Here is a 23212-nt window from a genome sequence, read left to right as displayed (position 1 = left end):
TTTAGTGCCAGAGTAGTCTGGTGCTGACGTGGTTAATACCCAAATTGCTTTGATTGACAGACCCAATATTCTTATACTAGAAGAGACCGTTATGTTTAACTGGGAGCCAAAAACATTTAAATAGGTGCCCAGGTTAAATTATGGCTGAATTAGAAGCTTGCAGGTAAAAACACTACTACATTACATTTGGATTTCAATAGATGTATAGAGCTTCTCTGATTAGCAGTGGGCACACACATTGCAAGTAGCCACATTGGCTTTACCAGCTGCAGTAGCAATGTATTACGTTAATGGTTCTGTTGAGGGGTTACTGAAATCACAATAATCTCATACCACCTCTGTGGTCCTGTGGTGTTGTCAGGTTCCACTTCCAATAGAACCCCATATCCTTGCCATAATATCACAACTAGTGAGGTAAGCTAAAGGTACTGTTAACCACTCCATTCCCAGAAGGCCTCCAAATAACGACCTATTTAGCACTGAAGAAATAGAGTAAGGACAGTGCATATGCGGCGTTCTGCTGAAATCACAGCTTAAGTGACTTGGATATATGTGCACAAAACATGAATCATTTACAATACTGAAAAAGGAAAGGAGAGGTGGTGAGAATAGGATTTTCAGCAGTGTATCATGTTTGGTTTGCAGATTGAAGTTAGTAGCAAATAGGGTCAATTTGAGTAAATGATGAGGGTGTTATAATCACATCAAAACTTTGATATTTTAGATTATAGGCTAAAGATGGTAAATTCCAGGCATTATTGAAATCCCTGATCTCTGATTGGATAATGCCCGGAATTTTAACCAATCCGTAATGGCCCGAAATTTTTGGCAGCTTGCCAAGTTTTTCAGCGAATCAGCTTTCAGTTCTCATTCACAAAGAGTGAACTTTGCTCTTAGACAGGGGAGGTGATTGGACAGAAGGCACTGACTCCTCCCCCATCCTGCCTTTTAGAGAGCTCCGCACAGGAGTGAGGGGAAAGGTGTCTGTGTGTGTTTTGTGGGTGTAAAGGGGCCAGCAGAGTCTTGTTGGTGTGTGTCTGCAGTGTGTGTTTTGTTGGTGTAGAGGGGGAGCTCAGTGTGTGTGTCTTCAGTGTGTGTTTTGTGGGTGGAGGAGGGGTGCAGAGTGTTTTGTTGGTATGTGTGTCTGCAGTGTGTGGGTTTACAGGGGGCTGCTGGTGTGTGTTTTGTGGATGTAGAGGTGGCAGAGTCTGTTTTGTGTATGTCTCTGCAGTGTGTGTTTTGTAGGTGCAGAGGGGGGGGCTGCAGTGTGTGTTTTGTGGGTGGAGGAGGGGTGCAGAGTTGTGTGTGTGTGTATCTGCAGTGTGTGTTTTGTGGATGTAGAGCTGGCAGTCTTGTTTGTTTGTGTGTGTTTTGTGGGTGTAGAGGGGGGCTGCAGTGTGTGTGTTCTGTGGGTGGAGGAGGGGTGCAAAGTGTTTTGTGTGTGTCTGCAGTGTGTGGGATTACATGGGGGCTGCAGTGGGTGTAAAGGGGGACTGCTGGTGTGTGTTTTATAGAGGTTGAGGGGGCAGCAGTCTGTTTTGTTTGTGTGTCTGCAGTGTGTTTTGTGGGTGTGGAGGGGGGCTGCAGTGTGTGTGTAGATGGTGGAAGAGAGGGCTGCAGAGTGTTTTGGTTTGTGGGTGTAGAGGGGGGGCTGCTGTGTGTGTTTTGTGAGTGTAGAGGAGGGAGGCTGCACAGTGTGTAGGGGGACTGCGTATATAGAGGGGGGGGTTGCTGTGTGTGTGTGTGTGTGTGTGTGTGTGTGTGTGTGTGTGTGTGTGTGTGTGTGTGTGTGTGTGTGTGTATATGTATATAGAGGGGGCTGTGTGTATGTACAATTTCCTTTTAATAAACTACAAAAATGTATATTTAAAAAAAAATATGCCTACATTTTAGCCTATAATAGTAATAATCCCCTCAGAACAGGGCATTATTGGCCAGTAATGCCCTGTTCTTCGGAGATTATTACTTAAATAAAGTCTGGTGGGCCTTCCTCCTTCGTAGAATGCACACATGCAGCAATCTAGTCCATTACCTGCTGCAGACTACGCCCTTTCCTCTATTGCTCTACTGCTAAAATCTTAACTCAGGCCCTCATTCTCCCTGTCTCGACTATTTTAACCTTCTACTGTCCAGCCTTCCGGCCTCTCATCTGTCTCCCCTACAATCTATCCTAAACGCTGCGGCTAGAATCACTTTACTCTCTCCTAAATCTGTCTCCGTGTACCTCCTGCTGAAATCCCTCTCATGGCTTCCTATCAAATCCCGTATTACACATGCACTTCTTCTCACTTACAAGGCTATATATACACTCTTCCGCCCATCCTTGCATTTCAGGACTAATTTCTTGCTATATACCTGCCCGACTCTTGCGTTCTGCTTAAGGATGTTTTCTTTAGATACCCCTTTTGTATATAAAGCCTTCTCCCACCTAAAACGTTTTTTTACTGACTGCCCCACACCTCTGGAAGGCCCTTACCATCAATAACCAATTAGCACCCTCTCTATCCACCTTAAAACCCATCTTAAAATACACCTCTTTAAAAAGCATTTACTAGCTCCGTGGTTCTGACACTATACACCTCATACATCGGCCTTGGCCCCTTGTAGACGCCCTTACCAAAACGCCCTCCTACTGTCTCTGTACGTTCTTCCTACTTGCCACTTAGATTGTAAGCTCTTCAGGGCAGGGACTCCTTTACCTAATGTTACTTTCATGTCTCGAGCGCTTATTCCCATTATTTGTTATATTATTATGGCACGTGTATTACTGCTGTGAAGCGCTATGTATATAGATGGTACTATACATAAAGTACTATTAATTATTTTGATTCAGATGCAGCTTACTTTTGCAGCATTGATCAATTGGTGTTGCTTCTGCGTTTTTTTTTTTTTTTTGCCTTTTCTCTCAAAACGTTGTCGATCGTACAAGGTTTTCTTCTGCATCAGCTATCTTGACTGCAGAGGTCTGTTCATCAGATGTGATCTCTAAACAGAAGGTGGTAAGCTTAAATACATGGCGCATGCGGTTCATCACAGCAGGGGTCTTCATCAGCGAATGTGGTGTTGAGAAGATTAGCTTTCTCACATATGCACCATATCTGACCCCAACACCAGAAAACCAGTTGGTCGCCACTTTTCCCTATCCGGACATTCTACTAATGATTTATCGGTATTGGTTTTAAGAGGCCAGAAGGATATGAGAACTTAAATACATGCTTATTTTGGACTCCAGAAAAATGGCTTGAATGAGGAAAGCGAATTCATGACTCACTAAGCAAACATTTAACACCTACAGCACACCCTAGGGCAGGGGTGCGCAAACTGGCGGGTGCAGGATTTTTTTGGGGTGGGCGCGGCGGTTGCAGCAGTCCCGCGCTCTTCCCCAAAGGCATTTAAATTAAATGCCGGGGAATCACGTGAAGCCTCTGCAACTGAACTTACCGAGGTTCAGCCGGCTTAAGATGACACGTTCAAATGATGCCATGGGCTCATGTGACGTCACATGACCCACGGCGTCATTTGACGCTGACAGGAAGGTAGGGGGGGCACGAGCACCGGGGGAGTGGAGGCAGGGGGGCACAGCAACAGAAATTGCGTACCCCTACTCTAGGGGAAGGTGTATACAGCCCTATTCATACATTAATCTGTTACCTGAAGACAATACCCTTTCCTCAGTATACTTCTCCTCTCACCACCTCATCCAAATACATTATTGGACAATCACCCAGCTTCAGTATGCTCAGAGCCAACAGAGATCCAAGACAGCCACCGACCTGGTGGAGCAGCTCAATAACAGGTGACTGCTGACAGCGGGCCTTAGTATGTAAATATTCTGAACACCTCATTTACAGATCAGTACCCCTGCTGTGATGACCCTTATGCTCTTATTTATTTAAGTATTCAATCTCCAGTTTAGAGATCACGTCTGAAGAGACCTCTGCAGTCTCGAAAGCTTCTACGATCAATATGTTGACCCAATAAAAGGTATCACAACGTACTATTTCTGGGACCAATATCGCTACTTGAGTGAAATATTTATGTGAAAACAAAGAGTGCTGTGTAATGAAACCCCGTACCACTAGGAGTCATTTTAGAAACGCATGTCCTGGTACAAACGCATGTCTCTCTGTAAAGTTTGGTTATCTGAGTGTCCTGTACATGTGGTGATTTGGGGAGTGTTGATATGAGATTTATGGAGGAGTTAAGCAACACACACAGCAACATCAAATTACAAAAAAACGCAAAACGCATTTGGCACCAAACTGCTTGCAAACCTATTTTGGATATGAGAATTAAGTTTACATTATAACCCAAAAGGGAATATCAATACATGTACAGTGATGAAATCTTCTTAAATATCAGAGCCCTGGAAGTCATTATAGTCAGTTATAGGTGCTGATCAAACAACCCACCCGTAATGCCCTCCAATTAATGAACACAACCTACAGATTGTTATTTCACATCGTATATACTGAGAACCCCAGCCCACTCTTCCCCTCGCCATCTCCTTTGACCTCCAAACCCTTTCTATCTTTTAGATTGTAAGCTCCTTGGAGCAAGGACCTCGTGATCTGTGATCAAAATGTTCATTCAAGGCGAGTGGCAGATATATATATATATATATATATATATATATATATATATATATATATATATATATATATATATATATATATATATATATATATATATATATATATATCTATATCCTCACCATCTTCAAGCAATAACCCCTTCACAGCCAGAGGGGTTTGCAAAGCATCTCTCTGTGCACTGTGCAATTAAGCATCACACCTGTATCATGTTTGTTGCAAATATACTGTACGTTCACTTATTCCTTGTTGTGGCATTAAATTATATTCATGTATTATGTGCTAATCCAGCTGTGATTAAAAATAGAACGTCTTGTACTGCAAATCACACCACAGAGTTAAGTTAGAAAAAAAGGGTGCAGTGTGAGCTATTTTTTGGCTGTGACACTCGCCTGCTATCTGCAATGCATCATTCAATTACAGTTGCAGGGAATATTAACTCCTCCATGTAGTCACTGGGTAGAGAACATGTGGTTATTGGATTCCTAATCAGAGCAGCAACGCATCTAAAGGATGCAATGATTTTAGAAACCGTAAAATGTATCCAAAATGCACAAGGGTAACCACAGGATATAACTGGGGCATGAAGACAAGTGGGCTATTTAAAAATAGAGTCTCTCCGAAACCAGTGTTTTATTTTCCCTACTTTTCTTCTGCCCTAGATGGGTCTGCCATGCTTTGACTTCCAAGCTTCTGAAGGGATTACAGGCCATACAGTATTTACTAAGAGGCATTATAAAACATCTCATGTCTCATCCACTTGCATGGATTGTAAAGTGTCTTCTGGTGCTGAAAGGAGTTTTATCACATAGCGGTGTTAGTGCATATGGGCCGGAGTAAAATATCATGCATTTCAGTCTCCTGCATAGAAAAAGGTTGAAACCGCTATCAGTGCTTCATCCTTGTTTTTGTTTTTTTCCCCCTTCCTTTTTACACACATATATACGTTACCGTTCCAAGGATTGGTAAACAAGAGACAGCACTCAATGTTGAAAATCAAAGTGTATTAGTGATAGCAAAAATACATCCAGAAACCCAACGTTTCGGTCCTACAGAATGGGACCTTCCTCAGGGGGATATAAAAAATAAAAAAAATCCCCCTGAGGAAGGTCCCATTCTGTAGGACCAAAACGTTGGGTTTCTGGATGTATTTTTGCTATCACTAATACACTTTGATTTTCAACATTGAGTGCTGTCTCTTGTTTACCAATCCTTGGAACAGTAACGTATAACTACATTCTCTATATGGGACGTGCACCTGTGGCTTACCAGCACCTATTGGAGTGCCAACTGCCTTATCTGACATATATATATATATATATATAACCATTTTATTTGTATTTTTTATCAAGGGAGAATCCACAGTACTCCAAGCTAGTTTTTTTTTTTTTTTTTTTTTTTTTTATAGATACTGTATTTCATTTAGAAAATGCCCTTAGAAGAATTCTTGTCCAGGAGAAACAGTAAGGCCCCTGGGGTCGGCCTTACTCCGGTAGCCAACAGAAAGCCATGCCATCTGATTGGGTGACTTGCAAGTACTGGCAAATATGAAATATCTTTGCGATTTTGGAGGGTCTTGTGATCTTTGAGCGCCGCAGTTCAGCTCCAGGGGAAACCCCTAGTGCACATAAGGTATAAACAAAATACTTGCTCTTGTAGGAGGTTGCTGCTTTGGGTGATTTTCTTAATATTCGGGGGGCAAGTCTTCTTTGATGCCCCAACACTTGTGCCATTGTAACAAAATAATAAATGCTCCCTGCTTTCTGTTTTGTTGCTAGGAATTCTGGAATTTATCAGTATAGCAGTTGGCCTGGTGAGCATTCGGGGTGTAGACAGTGGACTCTACCTTGGAATGAACGAGAAAGGGGAGCTGTATGGGTCGGTAAGTTTCTAAAATGATAGCACATTTTGTAGTTTATGTTCCATTGAATCATAGATGATATCAGCAGATAAGGACCATTTGGTTTACCTAATTTGTTCATTTTCTTACCTGGTATGAAACCTCTAATCCCTGTGTTGTTTTTATATGAAGATTCTGTACCATTGTGTTTATCCCAAGCACTTAGGAATTCCTTTACCATGTTGGTCTTCACCACCTCCGATGGGAGACTGTTGCACAAATCCTTTCAGTGAAGCACTTCCCAATATTTCTCCCACCCTTTAACTTCAAAGCTTAAACAATTGTTGTATGTACGTAGATTTTGGTGGGTGAAATAGTGTGATGGCCCGCCCCTTTCTCGCACGTATCTGATTCAAAACAATGGCCGCTTCTCCCTGTGGTGCGTTGTGTACATCTCACTGCACTATGCCAGAGGGAGTAATAACATTGCCTATGTTTGTTTTATATAGATGTATCAAGTACTTTATCTCAATTTGTCCTTTCTTGGTATCAATAACTAAGCCACCCCCGACTTAATGCACACTTCTCTAACTTATAGGGCTCTGCGTATCAGGGCAAAAATAGAACAATTCTGGGGTCAGATAACATCACAAATTGTATCGAAGAAAATCGTTCCATTGAAATGAATAGAATATTTTTCATTCATACTGTACACATTGTGCCATTTTCTTACCCCAGAGTTGCTCCAATTTTGCCTTCATACACAAATCCCATAGCCTCCAACAAATGTAACTCTGTTAGCCGTTTCACAAGCTGTGAAAATAGGCAAAGTTTTCCTTGTGTCGTTGTTGGTAAAGTTGTCAGATTTTCAGATGGCAAATAGAAATATAATAATAACTGTTTCATATAGCGCTTTTGTTCCCAATGGGACTCGAAGTGCTTCACAATTACGATATAGCGTGCAATAAGCAGCATTGTATATAGGATTTTTACAGACACAGTGTCTGCCCAGATGAGCTTACACTATACGTTTTTGGTGCCTTAGATACAGTGAGATAAAGTGACTTGCCCAAGGTCACAAGGAGCGGATATAGGCAAGCAATCTAAAATTGTTATATCCAATATATTCCAGACGTATCATTCAAATCACTGTCTGATAGTCTCTACACATGAGAAGGATTTCCATCCATCAGAGTTGCATTACAATTACAGTAGTCATTACTGCTTGCTGAAGTCAAATAATATTTAGCCTAAATAATAGATTTGATTCCATAATGTTTTAGTACATAATTGTGTCCCTCTTTTGTAGCCATTTGGTGAAATATGTAAAAACAATTACTTGGGAAAAATTGATTTCTAGAAAATATTTACAACATCTCTGTACCCCATGAGATCTGCACCAGGGGAATTACCTCCCAATTGCTTTCAGCTGTAACACAGACTGAATTTAAAAAAAAAAAAGTGCTATCGTTTTTAAAAAGAAATATTAACGGTTCTCCTTATGCTGAATAAAACTGGTCTGATTATGACAAAATTTTAGAATTGGAAAAGAATAATCTAAACAAAAAAATAGTTACCTGAGTAAAGCATTCAATGGGAAGTGGGTACCCGTTGTGCTCTGGAGACGTATTTCCTTCTTTAATTTTTTTTAATTTTTTTTAAAAATTTTTATTCCCAGTGTCCTTAAAACATTCTAACATTCAGCTTTCTATTTAGTTCTTATGTGAAAGATTAGGCTGGTGTCACAGCTCATGTAGACAGTGGCTAGGCATACCCCAATGACAATATGCTCTAAAAAATATATTCTTCTACTATGAAGCTTGCCATACTTTTTGGCTATCACTATAATAGTGTTCAGTAACACTCGTACCTTTTACTATTTGTTTATTTTTCTAAGAATTGTAGATTTTAACAGATATGTACTATAACCGATATATATACATACACACAATACAAAAGTCACAGTGGCACCCCTTAAAAAAATGATAAAGGTAACTGGGCATGTGCAAGCACAATATATCAATAAACAATAGAAATCCATCACCCAAACCAAAGGCTGATAGGAAATGAAGAATGCAGCACATGTAAGTGTTTGAAGAGTGTATTGTAGTCCAACAACACCAACATTGCGCTCCTATACAAAGGACCGAAACGTATAGTATTTCAGTTTGGTGGTGCAGATTTTGCTTCATCCCCAGTGAGATGCGTGCCAAAAATGTAAAGCAGATTGAAAAGAAAATGATGATCTGAAAGATTGAGGGGGTAGTGGAGGCTCGTACTGCTTGATGAGTTAATGTGTGATAGATGTACAAAAGTCAGATGTGTGCTCAAAATGAATTCTAACACTTAGGAATCTATATTGGTCAGAAAAGAATACACGGCATTGTAAGGAGTCAACCATAAATCAAACCTGTCAATCCCCTGCTGGCGTTCCCCTCCATACAGATACTCATTCATGTGTCTGCTAATGTCCTAAGGGTTAGACAGCTTTAGGCCTGGTCAGAAAGGGATGCAGCACTCGCATAATAAAGTAACCTGAGGGGTTTGAAAACAAAGTGTGGAAGGGCAGCTCTATACAAGACAACACAGAGCATTTAAGACATAAGGATCAGACATAACCTATCTGTCAGGGCACACAGTGAGGGATCACATGGGTTTGCAGCAAAGGATTTGCAAACATAGCACTCATCACTGATGCCTCTATTGAATAGTGGTCAGATAACCCACAATTTTCATGAAAACGGAGACAGTGGCATCAACCAACCCCAAAAGAAACCTCTATAGAAAGTAAGAAAACAGTATTCCCACTGAACGACCATCGATTGGAACACCAAGGAAGCTGTGTTCCATTGTGACGAGCAAAAGAATTGTCATTTTCGGACAACTAGTTACGCAAGTTAAGCTGTTCAAAGCGCGATTGTTTTCTAAATGCTCTTGAAGCTTCTGTTTGTATGAGAAAATTACATACTGTTTAAAGCTTTTTAGAATTAAAGTAACCTACAAGGTTTTTTTTATTTTTTTAAATTCACTCTATTTCATGTTTCACTACCAATCGATAGAATTGAACAATTCTCAAATAATAGTAATATGCAGATAAGCAAAAAAGCGCTCGAAACGATGAAGACAAATATTGTATTGATGCATCAAAAAAAAAAATATCCAACATTTTGGATTTTCATCAGGCATAAAATTACAGTGTACATACAAATCAAATCTCGACCAATCAATTCAATTTCTCTTCATTGGTATGTATATATACTATGTTAAAAGTATGAGTTGCATTTCAGGAGCATAGAGGGGGAGGTGACGGATCAAGATGCATAATTTGATCCATCTCAATTAACGTTCCTTGGATAACTCTATCTCTACCCATAACAACTTCCCAAGCATCGAATTGATGCATTAGGTCCTGAAGCAATCACATTTGGTGTAATCTATTTTATTTCTCTTTATTTGGATCTATATATAAACCTTATTACAAATAGAAGCTATTTAGCAGGCTCCAGAAAATGGCAGAACTAGATGCATAATTTGATATATCAAATGATATGCTCCTCGGGAAGCTCTCTCCTAGCGCTACGCATAACCACGATTAGGTGCTAAATGCAAAGTACACGTTTTATTATTCTGATTCATACAGTAGCCCTCAGGTATTGGATTACTAACCGTGAAAGAAGGCAGAAGATGTTTTCCTTGATGGGACATTACTGCCAATGGTCATTATGTGGTTATGTTGATCCGACATATCCGTTTCTTCATGTTATATCCTTTTGTGTCAATATTGATGGTGTTTGTGCCAAATAGTATTCACTTGCTGCTATGAGCAAAGTAGTGAGTGGTTATTGTAGCAGTTAAAGGAGTTGCTAAGAGCAATATTACAATGAGATATATCCACATTTTGCCTGGCTAGCTGGAGCAGATTGACTTTCTTTATGCTTGAGATCATTCTCCCAGGTCAGTGGTGATATTAACATCTGTCTCCAAGAGATCTGCTCCAGATGAAAGAAACTCAGATAACAATGATCAGGGATCCACTTTTTTTTCTTGGGGAGAGGGCGGCGGTCACAGAGGTCCCGCACTCTTCCCCAAAGCATTTAAATTAAATGCCGGGAGCGTGCGAGGTCTCTGTATATTCACTTACCTTCTCTCCGATGGCTTTGGGCGATGCGTCGCCATGGCAACGCGGCATCAGATGATTCCGGATACCAGGTAGGGAGGGGCTGAGCAGGTAGGGGGCGCAGGTCAAAAGGTTTGCACCCTCCTGACCTACACTACACACCATGAATTTGCCGCAGACGCAAGTAGACATGAGACAGTTTGTGCTCTGCGCCAAGACACCAATTAAGTCATCTTGTTGCATATCTCCTTTGATATTTTGCACGGTGTCATGCCATTTATTGCATTGGTATAAAATCGCTTCTGTTGTTATCGCGGATTACTGCTTTAAAGACACTATCCGTACCAACGACGGGGTAAAACCTTCTGAGGGCAAAGCCACATTCTCTATCTGCTGCCAATAAATATCCATCCCCTTCAAGCTTTCCATACTTATCTAGGAGAGATCAAATTCCTTGCCTCCTGTGATTCCTTGCCTTCTGCGATCTATCCCTAGCATGTATCCTCTAATAATTAATCCTGGCACTATCCGTATCGCAGGGATAGGCAAAGGCACAACTGTCCACACTATAATTTAGTTCTGTTTCGATAATTCACACAATGTATATAGACAAAAAGGTCTTCTTAAAAAGAAGAATGAATTGAAGTGTCTATCATGATTTGCTTGTCAGATACTGTCCTTGTCATTCTCAGTTATTAATAATGCCTATTAGGGCTTTTTCTTTAAATCATGTTTGTTATAATTGAGGCGGGTCTTTAATAAGGCGGGTATGTGCCCCCTCAGATATGTGGTGGGGTTTGGTACACAGAAGTAAAGAGAACAAAATGACTGATGTAGTCTTTCAGATACCCCATGATAATATGTGCACTGCTTAGCCTCCGTAAATAAGTCCCAATGCACATCCAATATGACAAATAATTGTAGTAATTTGTATAGATTTTGAGCTTGCTAAGATTGTGCATGTCTCGCTGCTTAACCTCTCACTGTCTCCTGTAGACACTGTTCATTTCCCCAGTTGACATATTTATATGGTTAAATATAAAAAATGTAGGTTATTCCACTTTGTTTTATGGTGTAAACTTTAATGGCTGCTTAAAAAATGTCTGCCACTGTGAATCTTCTGTTGAATTGCTTTACAAATCTTAATATAGCATCATTCAAATTGCTGCAATATACTCTTCTTATTAGTACAGTAGGTATTATTACCCAAGCCCCAAATAAAGCTGTGAAAACGGCACATTCCCTACTGCTTTCAAATTTAACACCTTGCAGCTAAAAATAAAGTGAAGAAAACAAAAAGTATGTTATGTTGGTACTGTAAGTGATTTGTCTTTACTGGAGCTCCAGTAAAGTCAAATGATTTGCAGTACCAACATAACATAAAAGTCGAGTAACCGTCCCTAAAAATGCCCAAATTCTTTACAAACAGAAAATAACAATGATGCATGTTGTACCAAAGGACATGAAACCCCACATTAACGTACACAATGGGTCCAGAGTATGTATGTAAAGCGAAAATGTACTTAAAGTGAAGCACTACCTTTTTTTTCACTTATCGTTGCATGTAGGCAACTGATGTAAATAACGCATGTGTAACAGGCTCTATAGTCTCCCCGCTTGCGCACAGCTTCGGTACAGGTAGGGAGCCGGTATTGCTGTTCAGGACGTGCTGACAGGTGCATGCGCGAGCTGCCGTTTGCCTATTGGGCGATATGTCCTTACTCGCGAGTGTCCTTAAACCGGGGTATACCTGTACATACATACATACATAGTGGGGGAGTCGCACACATTTGAAAATGAGGCCCTTTTTTCTGTGCTCTCTGCCACCCAAAGTTTAATTCTTTTGGACACAAAAAGAAAAAAAATTGTATCTGTGGTACAGATGAAATAGAATGTATATGTATATATGCGGGCATGCTGTCAGATACCAGGTTTGCTTGCAGTGCATTGCAGACTCTCCCATAAGAAAAGTATATATTAGGACACCGTCGGGTCACTGCACACTCTTTTGCAACAAAATCAGTTTTATAATATAAATATTTAGTCGGTCAAGACAAAAAAATTAAACATTCTTTGTTTCTCTTCACAGCACTGTACATGTCATTCCCAGTTAAGAGATTCCTCTGATGATATTAAATAATGCATTTTACCATCATGCAGATGAATAATTAAAAGTAGGAAATAGCCCGCTGATCACTACATATTACAAACGCCTCTTGAGTTCTGCGCATTAAGGAGACAGTGTTGTATATAATTTTCTTATTCTAATCCTTTTAAGGGTTGCCGAATGTAAATATTCTAGGTTGTTATAACTTCATTTCATTATTTATTACAGTAGACTATGCATTTATGATTTTTAGTAATTGGAGTGTCAGGTGGGGATCTGTTACAGATTGAACTTAATGGGAAAATTATAGTGTTAAACAAATGCTCGCTGTCAAGAGCAGTTAAGGCGCTTTTAAATCAAGTGCAGGTTGTGTCTGCATGTATTTAATATTCTGATGATCACAATTAGCACCGTTGATCATATTCTGGTCTCCGACACATGTTCACATCTTAAAGACCCTGGAGGTTGTATGTAAAAATATGAATGGACATTTTAACATATCTGGCAATTTGAGACGAGATTTATAATGAAAGAAAAAAGTGACTATTGTACATGATCTCTGTCCTTAATAAAAAGTGTAAAAAAAAAACTTACAGAGAGCTAATGGGATGTTTGCACAAGAATTACAGACCGGATGTAGTCATTCCAAAAGATTCACTTCGAAGCCACCTTCTTTGAAATTCTGCTATACAAACCAACTGATACACGCAGAATACTATGCACAAATAGTTTGTGCCATATTAATGATTACTACCGTAGCTCTAGTGTATTTTTGTACAAACATGCATACTCTGTCAGAATAACTGAGCCACTGATTGTGCCACCGGTGCTGATGCTGGGATATCCTGAAATCCTGACCTGTTGGTGGTCCCTGAGGACTGGAGTTGGTCATCCCCGGATTAGACCTACCTGGCATCCTCATGGAGAAGTATGGAGAGGGAGACGGAGTGGGAAATAAACTGGTGAAAATTCAGCAATAAACAAAAGTTTAAGAAAAAAAATGTAAAAAAAAATTCATCACCACATCATGAACGAACGGCTTATATTATCACTTCATTTGCTGGGGTTGGGGAAGTGGACTCATGTTTGCATTAGAAATATAGCCATGAATTTCAGACATGCATAGCATAAGTATAAGGCAGCGGTGCGCAAACTGGGGGGCGCAAGACTTTTCGGGGGTGGGGGGGTGGCGTTTAGAGGCCCCACGCTGAGAATGCGAGGCCTCTGTAAACTTACTTACCCGGCTGTGGTCACGCGTCTCTGACAACGCGGCGTCAGATTATGCCAGTTGCCATAGAGATGAGACGTCAAATGACGCCGCGGGTCATCTGACATGAAGTCACATGATGCCGCAGCGTCATTTGACCCAACATTAGAAGCGAGGGGGGGCGCGACCAAGAAGGAGAGAAGGTAGGGGGGGCACAGCGCAGGGAGTTTGCACACCGCTGGTATAAGGGATACTAAAGAGTAATACCAAAATAGTAAAGATTGCAGCTGGAATTTTCTTCTACTATAGAGACAGCTAAAGACAATATGTAACATTTCTAACCTTGAGGGTGTACTTACAGTATGTATTTCTTCTCTTACTAAGGAGGAAGCTGTTTGTAACTTTTTTTGTTTTTGACAGTGTTTGGGTACCATTGTTATTCCTATCAGTTGTTGGTTAAATGGTTACAAAATTGCTAATCAAAATATGGTGTTAAATGTATTAATACGATTAGTACTGTTTGCCCCTCCCTTGAAACATTCAGTTCATCTCAGTTCTATATCAAATTCCCATCACATGAATTGCGGTTGTGCCTTTTGTGAGGGAATAATTGTTTCTTTGAGGCAAAATCTTCCCAGTGTTTTATTTTATATACATTGCTCTTCAATACATTTTATGTTACATTTCACAGTTTTCTGTCTTGTATTACTTCTGTGATGAGCTACAAAGATAATTGACAGTCTGTAAAAATATACTACACTACACTACACTACATTACTGTTACTGTTTTATTCTTCTGCATATGAGGGATAGACCGATGAGCAAAACATTTGCAAAATGGGTACATTTTGAAAATTCACATTTAAAAAAATAAAAATAAAAATTAATCGCCAACAATGGCTATTCTAGACAAACACCTGCGGGAAACAGTATTTTACTCCATGATTATATTTTGCCTGAGTTTGAGAATTTGTGTAACTTTGTAAAACGTACAGTGAAATTTGCTAATTTGTTTCCAGTGTTGCATAATTGCATTGTAGCGGAGGTTGAAAAAAGACATATGTCCATCAAGTTCAACATTTTGCTGTTCGCAATTCTTTTGTCAAATTCGATTTATGTTTATGATAATGAGGAAAAAAATGCAAAACCTTTTAAAACTTGCCCATTTCCACACTAAAAAAATCCACACACACTTTTCGCAAGAGCGAACATTTCTTGATATATTCACAGAAATATTCACAAAACAAACTGGGACAACTTGGCACATCTTTTTTTTTTTCCAACTTTTTATTTTCATCTTTTTCCAAGCATACAGCAGTGTGAAGACATTTTTTGGCCCATATTAGCTGAAGTTGCCACATTACTTGCTGATTCTTATACACATGAAACATCGACTCAGGGAGGGAAGGGTAGTGACACATTAGGGGAGACACATGTGGGAAGAAGGAAGGGGGGTAACAGGGTAGGGGGGATGGGGAGGGGGGTTGACCCATATTCCACAACTTCTTGCATCTCTTTGGAACTTGGCACATCTTTAATAACAGAAGCATACAAACAACATAGATGGAAATTCTTACAGAATACAGGTGTAAGATCACAAGACATAGACGCAAACATGGGGAGAATGGAATCTTGATAAACAATTGTACAAAGACTTGAGTACACTTCAGTTCAGGCTCTCATAACGAAGTGGTTTATTCTCCTCTCTGAACTTATTTGGTCTGACTGGCTCACTGAGGATCCTTGTTAATTCCACAGGGGAACCCGCCATTGGGTGTTCCCCGGCACAAGTGCAGAAGGCAGCTCTCCATCTCTCTCGTGTGTGTGTGTGTATAGGAAGTTGGGAAGTTGCTGGACCGGATAGGCACTCATTCCCACTTCTTACAGGCAGCCTTTTAAAGTGCGCTGATGGTTACGGCCCTGCTCCTCTCCTGTGCTATTCACTAGTTTCCAAGGGTAAGGAGGCTAGCAGGAAAGTATTTATCAGCGTGCTGGCATGAAGAAACTGATCTGAGGAAGCAGCGAGAAGCTTCTACCTGCGGCTCTAACATCCTTACTCCCTGTGCACATGCAAGAGAGTGGGTACAGCCCCTTTCCATGTCACTCTCTATACTCCCATCATCACCCTCTCTCTGCTTAACTCTCTTTCCCACTCATGTCACTAATCCCTTCATTTCATTCACTCTCATCCACCCATGACACCCACTCTCCCCCATGACACCCACTCTCCCCCATGACACCCACTCATTCCCCCCATGTCACCCCCTCTGTCCCACACCCCCATGTCACACACTTTCTTTTCTCCCATGACACACACTCTCCTCTTGCCCATATCAGCCACTCTCATCTCGCCTATGTCACCCACTCTTCTCACCATGTCACCCACTCTTCTCACCATGTCACCCACTCTTCTCACCATGTCACCCACTCTTCTCACCATGTCACCCACTCTCTCCCCCATGTCACTCACACTCTACGCCCACATCACCCAATCTCTCCCCATGTCACCCTCTTCCTCCCCCCACATCACCCACTCTCCCCCCATGTCAGCCACTCTCTCCTCCCCCCATTTCACCCATTCTCTTCTCTCCCATGATATCCACCCCCCACCATGTAATGTCAATTTCATGGTGTATAAAAGGTAACTAAAAGGGCTAAATGGATATTGTTGCTTTATCATTTAGTAACCTATATTTGTGGATATTGAAATATGCCATCCAGTTTAAACTGCACCCTACACATTTTTATAGGTTGACTATAAGAAAATATTGTATTTAATTTGTATTGAGGGATTGCATCTTTATCCTCTTCCCGTATTAGAGAGACCTGCCATGTACTGCAAGCAGGTAGAAAATACATTCAGTGACACTTGTTTTCTGTTTTCTTTGCAGGATAAGTTAACACAGGAGTGCGTGTTCAGAGAGCAATTTGAAGAAAACTGGTACAACACTTACTCATCGAACCTCTATAAACATACGGACACTGGGCGTCGATACTACGTAGCATTGAATAAAGATGGGACTCCAAGAGAAGGGACTAGGACTAAACGGCATCAAAAATTTACGCATTTTTTACCTAGACCGGTGGACCCTGAAAAAGTACCTGAACTTTATAAAGATATTTTAAGCCAAAGTTGACAAAGACAGTTAGTTCCTTCACTCGAGCCCTTAAGAAGTAACCACTATAAAAGGTTTCACGCGGTGGGTTCTTATTGATTAGCTGTGTCATCACATCGGCTCCACTGTTGCCAAACTTTGTCGCATGCATAATGTATGATGGAGGCTTGGATGGAACATGCTGATTCTGTTCTGCACTTAAGGGTTTGTCCTCCTGGAGGAAAGGCTGTGCCCACTCGCTTGATTTATTACAAGGCAGAGAGCAAAAAAAAAAAAAAGAGAGAGAGAGAGAGAGAGAGAGAGAGAGAGAAGTAAAAACGAGGAATGAGGCCTGATGCATGCTGGGAAATAGACATGCTTTTACATTTTTGATCAGTTTGACTTCATCGTATATCAGCGTAGCTGCCATACTTCGGTTCATCAGGATTTTGGGCTGAAGGCCTGCTCAAGTGTACGCGCATTTACAAAGGCATGGATGGGTGCAGTCTTACTTAAACAAAAAGACTTTTCAGTTAATTGCTCATTGGGGTTCCATCCCACTGAGCGTAAATCAAAGACCTCTTAGTAAAGAAAAAAAAAAAAAGAAAAGAAAAAAAACAACAAAACAAAAAACAAAAAAAAAAGTTACATTTATTTATAGAAATTCCAAAGGCAACATTATATTTATTTTATATATTTATTTATTATATAGAGTTTATTTTTAATGAAATATGTACAGGCCAGATAGGCATTTTCGAAGCTTTAGGCTCTGTAAGCATTAAATGTTAAAGGCCATTATGAACCTGTGGTAAATTCATGCAAGTTTATTATTACGGTGCATGGATAAAAAACAAAAACTCTTGTGACCCTAAAGGTGACAATCTATTTCGTGCCCATTACTTTGTAAAAGTATGAACACCATTCATGACAGTAAGGGTCTCACTGTAAGCTTGTTGCTTGTTTGTAGCACAAAACAGCTCTGGCTTGTTAAGTGAGTGTGCAGCATACATTTGTGCACTGCACACTTTTGCCCTCAGTTTGCAACCCACAGCTGTTCTGCAGTAGGATTGGGATCTTTTACAGCTTCCGCCATGGAGAAGTTTGCAATGCATTGCAGGCCTCTTCGGCGCTGGGGTGAGGGTGGGGGTGGGGGCGGGGGATCGGGTGTTAATATAAACCCTCAAGTATTCACTCTCCCGACTGCTTAACTCTTGGCTTAACCCACAAAGGATTTCAGACAAAGCCGGGCTTTCAATTTCTATGCTGTGATCTTTAAAAGTTCCTCTCCAATAAGTGGCTTATAGCACCCTACCGTTGTAAACTTCTCTACTGTTCAAAGGCACCTAAGGTTTACTATATATGCATATATATATTCTACCTGTTTAAACCTATTGCAGATCAGATGGTAAGATATTTTAATTTTTTAGCAAAACTCCAAGGAGCACGATATAATATAAACTGTTGTCATAGTTAAAGGCTCTGTGCAGTAAAATTGTAGGTGCCTTTTCACAGCAATATAGGAAATGGCTATGGGACTGACAGGTGTAATGTGGCAGCAGGTACTGTAGTCCCACAATTCTCGCTAAAGCTTAAACAACTCCTGGGGGGTATTAAAAGGCAAGACCTAGGTTAACAGAATAACTCCTGTACGTAACCTTGTTTATTTGTGCACTGACTATCTTATAGCAGATCATTCAGTTTTCCTAGGGGTCATTGTAACAACTGTTATGGAAATTGCTTTTGGCGTGAACTGTCATAATACATTAGCACCCTTTTTTAAATAACTTGCAAAATGAACCTAATAAATCTTTACGAATAACAACAAGGGGACAAGTATTATACTTTTTTTTTTTTCATTTGGTTTTGTGTTTCCAAACATGTCTGCACATCACAAATACTGGGCCCTGTAGGGGCAAGGTTGAAATGTGTGGTACATTTTGAAAAATATAAATATTGTAATATTTTTTAACTAATAAGCATAGAAATAAATATTTATTTAAAAGTTTTCTGAAATGTCTTAATCCGGGAATGAGATTATATTTCATATATATTTAAAAAAAAAACGTCAACAATGGTTATCGAAAAAGAAAAGTGTCAGCTTTCTTTGTAAAAGTTATTACTGTGTGTATACCATGAAATTCATCACTGTCTACTTGGATTCATATCACAGAGGGTAATTCTGATTATAGCGTCTGCACTCGGGAGAACTTCTCATCTCGTCTCTGCTATCCACTACTGTTCTTAAACACAAATATTGGACCCATTCACATAATTTCCATGTGTGTTACTTTTCAGGTTCTCATTACTTTTTGGTCAAGCTAATAGTTGTGAGTTTATCGGAGGGGATTACCTGATATTTCACTGAAATACGTGTCATTTATCTACTTTCCTTCTGATCAAAGTTTAAATATCCCAATGTAGACACAACAAAAGGTTGGACATCTTTTTTTATAAAGTAAAGGTATACAGGGATATACCTAATAAATAAACATGGGAAGGATGTTGATCCAGGGAGTAATCTGATTGCCAATTCTTGGAGTCAGGAAGGAATTTATTGTTCCCCTTATGAAATATAATTGGATAATACTGTCACTGGGGTTTTTTGTTTGCCTTTCTCCTGGATCTATATACTGTAAGTACGGATATAGGATAACGTGTCTGTCGTCTAAATTTAGCATAGGTTGAACTTGATGGGTGTATGTCTTTTTTCAACCTTATCTACTATGTAACTATGTAATTTCATACATCTTATAGAAGGTAAAGAAATAGCCCTTATTTTCCCTTCAGATCTCTGGGATCAGTGAACTGCTGCCCTCAGTATCAACAACACGGTAACTTCTAATTAAGATGCTAACATATTTAGCAGTGCAGTACAATATGTAAACGAGAAAATATTTCATACAAAAATTAGTACTTTAACCTTAACACAAATAAATACAGTAGTTAGAGAGCAGTTTATGTTCCAAAGAGCTTGTAATCTAAAAGTACTAAGCAGAATCTTAAGGGTTTTGAAGGTCTACGTAACGAGCCTGGTCTTCCCTGGGTACTGGGTGACAAGTCTCCTGGTGGAAACCTAATGGGGAAGTGTAAGGTAATCGGGAACATCTAGGTTAAGTTTCCTATGAGTAGAGGGAGTATGAGTAGAGAAGTAGAGCTTCCAAATGACTGCTCATTCTATGTGGCCTCTTCACGAAGGTCCGATGCAGGGAATCACCCCTATCCAGAGGTAACTGGCATTCAAGTCAATGGGTGGGATACCCCACCTCGGACCGTAGTGAGTCCCAGCATGTAAGTCCCATCCTATAAGAAACTTACATTCTGTCTGTGTGTTAGCTCAACTCTACAGTTAAAATCAATAAATATCACTAATGGCTCGTTCTTCTTGTGCCAACCAACATCCGCAGTTTCAAGTTTCTCTTCGTGTGTGTCTAGTCCTCTGAAAGTGAACGTACTGTATACATCCAGACATCTGCTAAAAATAGTACAATTTATTCCTTTTACACTATAAAATGTTTCAATTGATCATGCACGTTCGTTAGGTATCGATTCAGTAGTAACAGCACTCTATTTAAATCCTAACATTTTGAGTGGGAGAAAATGCCCCGAGATCAAACCATTAGAACAGGGGCGGCTAACTCCAGTCCTCAAGGGGCACCAACAAGTCAGGTCCTCAGGATATCCCTGCTTCCTCACAGATGGCTCAATTAGTGGTTAAGTCATTATTAATAGTGAATTGTGTGCCACCATACTCACCCCTCACCGTTTGTACAGAAAAGATAAGCAACAACTTTGCTTTATTTATTTACATTTATTTTGGGACCAGGATGAAATGAGGAATAGTCTTCTTTAATCTTTATTACATACGGCAGTAAATCAACTTCTTGTGGATGAGATTAAATGGGAAATGCTGAATTGTGTCGAAATTAATCTGCACCTCCTTTTCCAGAGAGTTCTTGAAGGTCAAAAAAGGATAATATATGTTATGTCTTGGATTAGGCCATTGTCTTTTGGCAAAAGTAATACAATGGTGGGTTCAAAGTGGTAAGTACTGTGGACCGTGAAACACATGGGGAGAAGTACAGGTATAAACTAATTGATATCAAATAAAAGCAAAATTATAATGTTTATATATTTGGGGAGATTAAAAGGTTGCTGTGTTAAGCATCTATACCAGAAAAAAAAAGTCTGAATCCTGCACATTATAGGTCACATTATTTGTCAGTGATTATGATAGCCACCTGTGCTGAAGCAGAGGTATCCTGAAAACCTGACCTCTTGGTGGCCATTGAGGACTGGAGTTGGCCACCCCTGCATTAGAATATCAGTTTCATGAATAGCATATACTGCTGCATTTCTCGACATGGAAATCTATCTAAAAAGAGGCACTTCAGGCACGATAAATTTGCATCTCATTTCAATGTGGACATGCTTGTCTAACAATGCCTGTGTGTAAATGTAAGTTTTATTTGCTTGATCAGTTCTTCTTGTGTGAGCATTTCCTCATCTCACGTGTCTCACATTCCCAATGCTATACAAAAGATGGATTATAATTATATTGCTCAAGTTTCTGCCTTTTTTGAAAAAAAAACAAGCATTTGCTGTTCACTGTGAGCAAGTACTATCCCAACATGGGGAGAAAAGATGTCTTCAAACAAAGCTGGGCAAAACTGGTAAAGATGTAGGCGCAAACTATTTCACGTTTTTGTTTCCAATTTTCAAACGTTTAGCCAAGCGTCAAAGGTAGAATAATGTCACAAAGTAGTCTTAGATTTTGCATTTTGCTACTTTTTCAGCAAAATATAGCCAGACAGTGACCAAAACATGGCATATATGCCCTACCTATAGTCTCGGCATTCAGTGAATGCAGGGATTTTGAAGAATTTTGCAAATGAACATAAGTGGAATTACAATGCATGTTGACTTGATGCTTGGCGAAGCGCTTGCGAAGGCTGACAAGGTCGCAAGTTTTTTTCCTGTCTGAAAAAGAGCACATTTTGCTTGACTGAGTAACCTTGGGCAAAAGTTTCACACATCTCTCGTCTTCAAATATCTAGGCAGAAAATCACTGTTTTGGCTGCATAATGAGGAGGAGGCCTGAGTTTTGGATATGCCCGTGGTTCAAAAGCAAAACTTTAATCCTAGAATTACAATTTCCACCTTTACAAAACTAATGGCTATTTCTAATTTTGTGTATCTTGTGTTCTTCCAAAGTGCAATAGGTATTGCAGCTGAAATCCATGCATTTACACATCATAAAGTGCCTCTTCTGTGATATTGAGAGAATTTTAATAAAATAGTCCTGAGAGATTATGCCAGAAACCTTGCAAATCATTTTTGTGCCGCTGTCCAGTTTAACTGCAGCACAGTCCGATTAAGTTCTGTGGGCAATCAAAACGAAATTAATAATGCCTGTAGCAGATTAGTCAACTAAAAGCAAAAATGGAAAATATGGCCTCAACATTGTCAGAAAACATAGCACCACTCAAAATATACTGTACTATACAGTACCTCTAGTAAACAATAATCCAGAACAGAGACGGACATGGAGCCTATTAGACTTGAACTTGAGGAGAATCCAAATAAGTGTCCTCACTTTGCTGCTATTCTTACTAAACACAAGCACTTGCACTCCTGCGCAGTCCTAGAAAGTAGAAAAATTGAGTGCCAAATGAGATATATATATATACAGTGCTTGACAAATCACCCAAAAATCTACTCGCCGAACCAAAAAATCTACTCGCCACCTAGTCCCGCCCCAACCCCGCCTCTAGTCCCACCCCCAACCCCGCCTCTAATCCCGCCCCCAGACCCGCATTTAAAAAAACCATAAATGAAATAAATTGAATAAATTCCTAGTAAGAACATTCGTTTTTGACATAAGTTTATTTATTGTATTACATTATACTACAATTAGTCCTTGTGTGTGTGTGTATAAATGTCGAATCTAGAAAAAAAAGCCAGATGTGAAGGACTAGTTTCCTGCACCCCTTAACTAGTGCCTGGATGCCCCCGCTTTACAATATTTAAAGCAGCAATCCCGCCTGGGATCTTACCTGATCCGCAGACCCTCAATGTCCAGGTACCTCATTCCCGCAATGTTATACATTGGAGGGGAGGTGTTCCCTACCTGTCTTCTGGGTTACGGGGAATTCCGATGTCTTCTGTGTGAAGCTCGAGAGTTAGATCTGGAAGACAGCCGTATAGGTTATTTCGGTGTTGTATAGGGCAGTTCAGATATACAGGGTAAATAAAAT

The 23212-nt window shown here is 40.0% G+C and overlaps 1 protein-coding gene across 1 annotated transcript in view; it reads left to right on the top strand.

Annotated features, from left to right (window-relative positions):
• The window catches only part of FGF9 (fibroblast growth factor 9), a 41881-nt gene extending 20791 nt beyond the window's left edge, over positions 1 to 21090 (top strand). Inside the window, exons 2-3 of the mRNA XM_075592254.1 lie at positions 6371 to 6474; positions 16755 to 21090. Coding sequence (XP_075448369.1) covers positions 6371 to 6474; positions 16755 to 17000 — 350 coding nt within the window. The 3' untranslated portion in view covers positions 17001 to 21090. The remainder of the gene's footprint in view (positions 1 to 6370; positions 6475 to 16754) is intronic.
• The last annotated feature ends 2122 nt before the right edge of the window (positions 21091 to 23212 follow it).

The sequence above is a fragment of the Ascaphus truei genome, chromosome 3 (genome assembly GCF_040206685.1).
Source record: "Ascaphus truei isolate aAscTru1 chromosome 3, aAscTru1.hap1, whole genome shotgun sequence".
NCBI lineage: Eukaryota > Metazoa > Chordata > Amphibia > Anura > Ascaphidae > Ascaphus > Ascaphus truei.
This window is presented reverse-complemented; position numbering and strand designations above follow the sequence as displayed.